Source organism: Vicugna pacos, chromosome 9, assembly GCF_048564905.1.
Source record: "Vicugna pacos chromosome 9, VicPac4, whole genome shotgun sequence".
Taxonomy (NCBI): domain Eukaryota; kingdom Metazoa; phylum Chordata; class Mammalia; order Artiodactyla; family Camelidae; genus Vicugna; species Vicugna pacos.
Window position 1 is genome coordinate 26,773,424 of NC_132995.1, and position 9,216 is coordinate 26,782,639.

At 53.9% G+C, this 9,216-nt stretch overlaps 1 protein-coding gene across 1 annotated transcript; it reads right to left on the bottom strand.

Annotated features, from left to right (window-relative positions):
* Positions 1 to 5,156: 5,156 nt before the first annotated feature.
* Positions 5,157 to 8,981, bottom strand: CBLN1 (cerebellin 1 precursor). Its single transcript, XM_072968810.1, has 3 exons — positions 8,361 to 8,981; positions 8,092 to 8,211; positions 5,157 to 6,823 (listed from the first exon to the last, which is right to left on the bottom strand). Exons 1-3 carry the CDS (start codon positions 8,622 to 8,624, stop codon positions 6,626 to 6,628), a joined length of 582 nt encoding a protein of 193 aa, XP_072824911.1. The 5' UTR covers positions 8,625 to 8,981; the 3' UTR covers positions 5,157 to 6,625.
* Between the last annotated feature and the right edge of the window lie 235 nt (positions 8,982 to 9,216).

Genomic DNA, 9,216 nt, shown 5'->3' on the forward strand with positions numbered 1-9,216 from the left:
CCAATCAGCCAATACTGACTCATGTTATTAGGTGTTGGGGGAAGGGAAGGATATTCCTGCCCTTTGGAAAATAAAATATGGCCCCTGCTCTCTAAGGAACTGACAGTATGTTGGGGGTGGGGTGGGGCAAGCAGCAAGGAATACTTGTGCTATAAGGTCAACTTCAGACAACAGGTACAATTCAATTTTGTTCTAAAAATAAGTGTGGCTGTTCATGGGGATATTGGGGATTTCAGGAGGGGCACAATACCAAGCCTGCACTCCAGAATCCCACAGTCCAGGGAATCCTATTGTCAAAAGTACTGTAATTCTTCATTCATTTAGGAAATATTTTTCATGCTGATTCTATTCCAGGCACTGTGCTAGACACTGAAAATGTAAGTAAGGCCAAAAACAAGGTAGATACTTTCATGGAGTTCACAGTCTGGAGGACCAGACAAATGCACACATGATGCAACCAGTAACCCCCCACACACACACTTCTGCCCACTCATTCATGTGTTCCCTCACTCATTCATTCAGGGAGCATTTATAGAGCACCTCCAAGCCCTTCACTGTGCCAGGCTCTGGATGCACTGGGGGAAAACACAGATAAGGGCTGATTCCCATGGCGTTTAGTGTCCAACAGAGTTGTGGTCAAGGTGTGATCTGAATAGGACAGTTCAGGTGCTCAGTAGAGAGCCAGGCTCTTACGGGTGGGGTTCAGAGAGGACTTTGTTGATGAGGTGGAGCTCAAGGTCAGAATGGAGCCTGCTTCTTTTCCTGACTCCCTTCTTCTGCACCTCCTCCCTGACCCTTTCAGAGTTCAGCAGGGTGAACAAAGACCTCCTTGGGCTCTGGGCTGTGGCCAGGTTTTGCTTTCAACCTAAATACAATTAGGTTTCTGTCTTCTACAGTATCTGATTATGAAATAAACAATTGAAGAGTGTAAAAAAAAATCCCTTCATAATCATAAAGTTCTCCTTTCTGACTTCAGCTTCAGTGTCTCCTCACTGCTGCCAGAAGTATTTTTCCAGTGTGAAGACCTAACAACAAATCCAAACACTAACCCATGAGTCTAATCTTGGCCTCTTCTTCACTGCCCCTGTTCACTGCCATTCCAGGATCAAAGCTGGGACTTCCCAGGGACAGGCTGAGCACAGAGTGAAACGGGAATAGGTGAGAGCAAATGCCGGTGCCTGGGAAGGTTTCCCTGCCAGCACAGGGTCTAGGAGCACTATCATGTTAGCGTTCCTATCGGTGATGCAGGTGGGTCCACAACTGAGAGTTCCTCTGAAGGACCGTGTCACTGGCTGCAATCATGCCAGGCATAGTTTGCTTTCACTCCTGACCCCACCACAGGTCACCTGTGCACTACAGGAGGCAATGAGCCAAGCAAGATGAGCAGAATGCAGTTCCTGCCTTCGAGGGGCTCACCTTCTAAAGGGACACAGATATGCAAACAGGACCCATACCCTAATGGGGGAGTGTGTGGACATGCAGACAGAATATTGATTCACAGTGACTGATGCAAATATATGTAGAATGGGGGTGGAGATGAAAGACAAGGTAAAAATCCCGTTATCATGATTGACTGGAGGTGGGTGGGGAGATGAAGGTGTAGGGAAGAGAACAGACAGGGGGTCCTAGTTCACTTGCTCTGTGTCCCTTCCCCCCTCTGGTTTCAGTTTTCCTATTTGTTTGATGTCCCCCCTTAGTCTTGCTTCTGTAATAGTGTGATGTCCCAGGTGTCCAGCACCCCTTATTGTTGTTAGCATTTATTCAGCACCTACTACATGTCAGGCAGTGCTGAACACTTTTTATACCTTTTAGCAACCACTTTGCTGTGAAGGCATTACTCTTTCCATTTCAAATATGAGCAAACTGAGGCTCAGAGAGAGTGCATGTATCTTCAGTTAGAAGCCCTGTGCAAAAAGGCCAAGAACCTTTGTAATCCTCGCTCCCGGGAAAGATTTTCTTTCCCACTGAACTGGCTCTCACTGCACTTCTCTCCCAGTTTGACCTTCCAGTTCAAACGCACAGCTTGCCGCCCCCAGACTCTGGAAAAAAAAAATCACTCTTTTGCTTGAAAGCTGGTAGGGGTGACAAAGACTGGGCCAAATGTAAACTGTGAATAGGGGGTAGGAGAAGACAGACTCACAGACTCATTGATCAGGAAAGTTAGATCCCCTCAGGAAACCTGAGACGTCTTCCAGCCCATCCCTTGCATTCGGGAGTTGAGGAAATCGAGGTTCACGCTGGGGGAGAGCATAATCTCAGGTCGCACAATCGCGCTAGAGGTCAAGTGCAGGGGGCGCCCGCACCTCCAGGTCTTCCCGCCTCTGCTGGGTCGGCGGGGTTGCAGAACCCCACCCAGCCCGCGTGGAAACGTCAGATCCCCTCGCTCCACCTGGCACTCTCCCTCCACTCCTCCATTAAGGCAACAATTATGGAGTGGGGTGAGGCTCCCTCTCCATCTGGATAATTATATTCTCATTAGGAGCGGATCCGCCAGGGCCGGGAGCATCAGCTCCAGCGCCGCTTGGAGGATGCGCTCCCAGCTCTGCTAAGGATGGAAGCAGTGGCGAGCTAGCGAGCGAGCGAACTCCGGGCCCGCGCGGGACCTCACACAACCTGGCGCTGCGCAGCAGACAACACAAATGACAGTAACTCTGGCTCCTCGCCAGGGGTCCAACGCTGGCCCGAGGGCGCCCAGAATCACACGACCCTACCTTGGAAAATCGGGGCCTGGAAGTCAGGTCTGGGCTCATTGTGTCCTAGAAACCCACGAGTTGCCCTGCACCAGACCCTAACTCAGGTCTGCCCTCAGGGAACTGGGTGGGAAAGGAGGCAGTTTTGTAAGAAAGACCATATACCAAAGAGGGAGATCAGAAACATATAACCTCTCTGTTTATCTGGGGTGAGGAAGGCTTCCCGGAGGAGGTGACTATTGAGGCAGGAGAGGAGGAAATAACTAAGGTAACCTAGGCAGGGGAGGAGTCATTCAGAGGGTGAGGCTGAATGAGGGGATGATCCTGGAACCCTGTAGGCTCAATTCTGATCAGGTTTATTTGAGATGAAAGCAGAAAGCGGGGTCCAGATCTGGAAGGGTCTAGAGGATTCTAAGCATTAAAGGAAGCTACTGTGAGGTGTAGTTTAGAATCACACCCCTCACCCCAGCCTCTGTTTGGGGACAGGGAGGCAGTCGCCACTGAGCTAATGGCGCCTTTTTTCTCTATCCCTCTCAATCCCCAACCATCCTGGCAGCTGGGACACAATTTTCAAATGAAGGTCGATTCATCTGCCTCTGGCAGAGGTAACGATCACCCCCACTTTTGTTGCGGAATTGAGGGAGTTAGCCTAACCACCAATGTCAAGCCCCAGCTAGGCCTCTAAACTCCAGATCCCTGGGGAGAGCTGTCCATAGCCCCACCCAGGCTAATGGGAGGCTCAGGTCTGAGCTGAGAGGTGGAGAACCCCCACATTTCACCCAGACACCCCTGGGGCAGCACTGCCAGCTTAGCATTTTCCAGCACTTGCTGATGTGAGTCACCACTGCCACTAGAACCCACTGCAGAGCAACAGACAGGCCCAGGTCCCAATGTCCCCTCCCTGCCAGTGCCAAACAAGACTTGGTGGGAGAGTGAGGAGACGGTGGTGAGCCTTGGGAAGGCAGGGCCTGTGCTGTACAGACAGGACCCCTTCCCGAAGGATGAAGCCCTTTAGTTGAACTGCTTAGATCCCCAGAAAGATAAAATTTTGAAAAGTAGGGGAAGAGAAAAAGGGTGCTTCAACATGAAGCAAAGAAACAGCAGGTGCAGGGGCTTGAAGACATTAGTGGGAGAGGGTTCATCCAACGGCTGAGAGAAGGGATCAGCAGGTGGAAGAACTGAGAAGGGTCTCCAAAGTCAAGGTCTGGGGAGGAAGAGGGCCAACTGGAGCCAGAGCTGAATCAACGGATATCTTTGCCCTCTCTATCCTACCTGGTGCCCCTTTGGTCTCCTCTGTGTTCACATGTCAGGCCCCAGAGCAGGGGCTCAAAGTGAGCCTGAGTTCCTGGATGTACAGGCTTCCCCTTGGCCTCCAGCCCAGCTTCAGGCCTGGCATTCAAGAGGCTGCCCTCAGGAGCCCTATCAGCCAGGCTGCAGCCAGGACTCACTAAACCCAGGTAATAACTGGGTGGAACAGAGGACGGCTGGAATTTTAGGCAAGAAGGCCCTTGGAGACGTTTGGGTTCCTCACTGTCTTTATATAAATGGGCAAACTGAGGCCAAGCTAGAGGACTTGCCAGAGTTTCCCAGGAGCACAGCACACTGGTCCCACCCTGGTGGTCCCCTCCTCAGGAAGAAGGGTGCCCACCCACTCACAGCGAGTGAGCTCCAAGCACACGTTTTGGGATGCAGCTCTCTTGGGCGGTGACTATCTCAGCCCTCTCGGCCATGAGTCCTGGCCTGCGTGTGTCCATGAGCCTGGTGGGCTGGATCTGCTGGCTCAGAGCGAATAGGTCGGTAGCTCTAGTTCCACTGCCCAAGGTTCAGGCTCTCCCCGACTTCTCCCTCCCAACCGGAAGAATGTTCAGAAAAGGGTATAGGTTAGAATCACACCCTGGCATTTTTAAAATGAGAAAAAAAATTTCTTAAAGTGTCCCGCTTTTAAAAGAGCAGTTTTTCTCTTTAAGTTCCTGTAGGACTCCTTATTTCACCCCATCCCCACTTCCCTGGGTTTTGACTAGGGGGTGGGAAGAATGGTGGGGCAGGAACAGAAAAGCACTCGGGTCTGTTCTCACTCCCGAAGTCCCTACCCATCCCCGAGGGACTCGGGTCACTGGGGCTCGGGGGGGTTGGGGGGAGCCGGCTAGAGACCCCGCCCCCTGGATTGTGCAGGGAGAAATTGGGTTTGAGTTTCAGCGCAAGCCGGGTGCTTGCTGAATCTCTAAATCAGAGGAGTCGCAGGAATACATTGAGAAACATTGCTTATTGTGATATTATTAACGCTTCGTCCCACTTCTCTCCACCCTCCAGAAGCTAATTAAATTCACTTCGGAATCTCTAGACCAGCGAAAATCCTCTAAAACGACCAGAGCCAGAGGGGCCTATCCAGGCCAGGATTCTGCCCCTTGACTGCCCACCTGCTTACCCACGCCCGACCTCCCCGCTGCTGAAGCGACTGGGTCAGACTTCCAGATTCAAAACGAAGTCATTTATTTCAGTTTTGCTTTTCACATTGTGTTCCGATACAATCAAAACTCCTGGACGAACCTCCTGAATAAAAGTCCTGCGATGAGCGCAATCACAGACCCCAGGCGCCGGGTAACACGGCGGGTCCCGGGGCGCGCTCGGAGTTGAGGTGGCGGTATAAAACAGACGCTGCTTCGGGGTCTGTGGAGCGGCAGGGCCGGAGGCAGAGGCGTGGGAAGCGTGACGCTCCGGGCAGAAATGTTCCGGTTCCTCGAACTGAGATTATTCCTGATGCGTTTGGACTACAAGCCCAAACTTCGCGCTCCCAGGCCGGCAGCCGGGCGTGGCCTAGCAAGATTTCGGCCAAATTTCTTCCGTTTGCGCCAAAGCAGGGAGCACAGTTGAATGCTGCACTGGCCCTAGGCCTGGCGTGGAAAGGAGCGCAGGCCGACTTCGCGAGGAAGCCCTCTAGCCCTGGCCTTTCTCAGGTTGCATTCCACCAAGTACCCTACACCTCTGAATCTCGCCCTTCCGCACCCTTGGCCCCAGATCTCGCAACTGCGGAAGATGCGGAGTTTAGAAAGCTGTTTCAGAGAAGTAAAAGTCTCACTTCAACTTAATTGGATTAAAGCAAAATTAAATCTTGGCTATTCACACGTATGTTACAGAGGACGAGGAAGCGTCCGGAAGAACCTCCTGGCGTTTAGTGGAGCCACAGAATACGAGGGCATTGACAAGCTTCAAAACATCAGGCAGCCTTAGATTTCACGATCACTCCGAATAGGACATAGAAATACGGAAATACAGCAGTTTCCACTGGGAAGAGTTCTTCGTGTACAAATGATATATATTTTTATATGTATTTTTAAACCAGTCACCACTAAGGTGAGTCCTTTCTCTGCTAACAAGTAGCCAAGGATACAAAGTATCTTCAGTTAATTAACTCGAGCAGTGTTTTAAGAAGAGCAATACTTGCCAAATTGAAACTACCTCCCTCATTCAAAAAAAAAAAAAATACATCCCACTCTCCAAAATAAAAAAGTGGGGAGGGACATACTAGATTTCAGCAGGTGAAAAGATTTAGAAGGGGATTCAGAGGAGGAAGATATTTCACATTATACAGTGAAATGCAAAGTTTCTTTTATATAAATTGTAGGGAACATGAACATTAGGGTAAGAAACAATGACAAGGCAGTCTCTCTTTGTTGGTTACTGCAACTGGAATGGGGGAGGCGAGTTTATTTTTGGAAATGGAAGTGCGCAGAGCTAAGCGGAATTTACTTTTCCTAATGAGGAAACGGACAAAGTTGTCCGACCGCCGGGTGCGCACCGTTTACTCGGATACAGCTGGGGAACATGTAGGAAGTTTCAAGTCGTGCCGCTTTCTCGTCCTCTAAATTTCAGCCTCTTTTATCGTTTTCCCCGCCTGCCTTCGCCCTCTCCCTGCCTCCATTCCAGCAATGAGCCAGTCAGAGGGGAAATACGAGAAATCCGGAGAAGGTCGAGTACTTCCAGCCCCCCATCAAGTTTCCCCGCTCCAGCTTGAGGTATGCTCGGTCGCCTTTCTCCATCTGGATTAGAACTCCGTTGCTGGCGGCCTCCCGGGTCACGTCCTGATCACCAGCGAAGGCTGAAATCACCGGCCACCCGTTTAACATGAGGCTTACCTGAGAAAGAGAAAGGCCCGCTTCAGAGGTGCAACCTAGGCGGGTACGGAAGCGGCAATGAAGACTCGAAAGTTCGCCGCCTGGTAACAGCCTTAAGGCCTGGAAGCAGAGGGGCAGGAGGGAGCGGAAAGGAAAGGGGCTTTGCAGCTTACTGCTGAGGGTCCAGTGAAGCGAAAGACGACCCATCTGGGTGAAAGGAAGGGGCTGCCCCCAAAACGGGAGTAACTTTCATTTCTTAAGCGAGCAAATCGAATCCCGACTGCGTTCTTTTATCCAGTTTAATGAATCCGTAGGTGGCTCAAGCACCCAGAGACCTTCGGCCTCGCCCTCCCCCCAGCCCCAAAGAGAAAATCAGGCAACTGGCGCTTCCGGGAAAACAAACACAAGCAAGCAAACAAACAAAAATCCTGGCTCCTCCTGGTCTCGGCTGTCGGGACACAGCGGAGACGCGGTGGAGAAGCCAGGCAAGGCTTCCGGCTGATGAGAAATCTCGCACAGAGTGGCACTCTGTGCTTCATTCCCAAACCTCGGGCTCAGTTCCCTTCCCAGATCCAGCCCCGCCCGCCACCGCCTGGTTTTGCCCTTGCGGTGGCATCAGCAGCCAAAGGCCCAGTATCTTCTCCCCAGCTGCGCGTTCCACCCTCTGTGTCCGCCCCAAAAAAACCTGGACACCTTTGGGAACCTGGAGAGCAGGTGAGTGCTGGCTGGGGCAAGGCTGGAGCCAGGAGGGAATGGCACTACGCCCCTCCCTTTTCTCTCCACCCTTCAACTGCTAAGGCTCGGCGCTGCTTCTTTAAAAAACCGGAGTCGGTCCGCAAAGGGACGCCAGGAGACCCCCTGAGCATGGTGCTGAACGCCAGCGCACAAGGGTCTCGGGAGGCTTCGGAGCTGGGACAGGGTTCGTGGTACTGTCCGTGGTGCTGAAAGCGAGGATCTCGGAAAGCTTCCGGAAGCGGGAACTGTCTGTAATGCTAACAGCAATCTCTAAGGGAAATCCCTGGAGTCCCGTAGCGGAACCTCTTTGGAGGGTCCGGGAAGGCAGAGGTAGGAAATTATGCCTGGGGATGGAACTAGGTTCCAAGAACCAATGACAGGGGAAGCAAGAGAAGTCTAAGCCACAGAACCGTGAGGCCTTGCTTCCCGTCCCTCCAAGCAGCCCCGGACACATGCAGCTGCCCCTTCTATCTCCCACCGCATAGGGCCAGCTCAACCCCGTGGCTAATAGCCCCCTACTGGGGCCAGGGCCTGTTCCTGAGACGGTAGCTGACCTGGATGGTCTGTCTGTTGTAGACTTTTACCACGTGGAAGTTAAAACTGTAGATCCCTTTGCGCGGGGCGATGAAAGTGCTGCGTTCTGAATCAAAGTTGTTCCCGATGTTCACTAGTACCTATAACGAGACGGGAACGAAGGGATGTAGGCAAGAATCTGTCCCAAACTCTTGTCCCCGCGTCTCCGGAGAGACCTTGGAGAGGATCGAACATCTACCTACCAACTCTCCCCCGACCCTCACCAATCCAGCCTTCATGGAGCACTCACCTGGTCGAAGTAGATGATCATGGTGCGATTACTCATCTCGGACGGCTCGTGGTTGGTGCTTCTAATGGCAGAGAAAGCCACCTTGGCGCTGCCAGAGCGCACAGAGATGCCCAGAGCTGTGCCCGTGGGATCCGACGTGGGGTTGGAGTCGCAAACCACCAGGCACTTGCCCTCCAGCACGATGGGCTCCGTCTCATTCTGCCCGCGGGCCGGGCCCGCCAGCCACGCTGCCCCCAGCAACAGCAGCTCCACGACACCCAGCATCGCGGCCCCGGCGCCCACCCCGCCCCCTGCCCCGGGGGCTGCTTGCGCCAGCCGCCCCCCCGCCCCAGCCCTGCTCCGAAGCCCCCTCCTCAGCTCCGTGCGCAGCTCCACCGACGCCGCTCTGGACACTACTGATCTTCCTTGGACTCCTGGGCAAGGCTGCCCCCCGCGCGAAGCTCCCGGAGCCCCGCCCGGGCCTCAGGGGTGCCGTGGCTGCCCAGCCGCACTTGGATGCATAGCCACTGTCGCTCGATCCCCGCTGCTTCCGCCGCCTTCTGCCCGCACCCGCCGCTGCCGCCGCCGCCGCCGCTCTGAATTATTGATGCAGCCGGCGCTGCAGCCGGAGCGGGCCTGGAGAGCGCGCGCCGGGCACAAAGGCGCGGACTGCGGCCTGGCCCCGCCCCTGCTGCCTCCCAGCCCGCCTCCCTCCACAGCCCCGCCCCTGCTCAGGCCGAGGCCCCGCCCCCAAGCCAATCACGGCGTGCCGCGCTCCCCGCTGAGCCAATGACGGGGCTGTCCGCGCGCGGCCACCTGACCCCGGGCGCCGTTGTTATTAGGCGCGGCAAGACGGGTGGCGCGCGGCAGCAGGGTT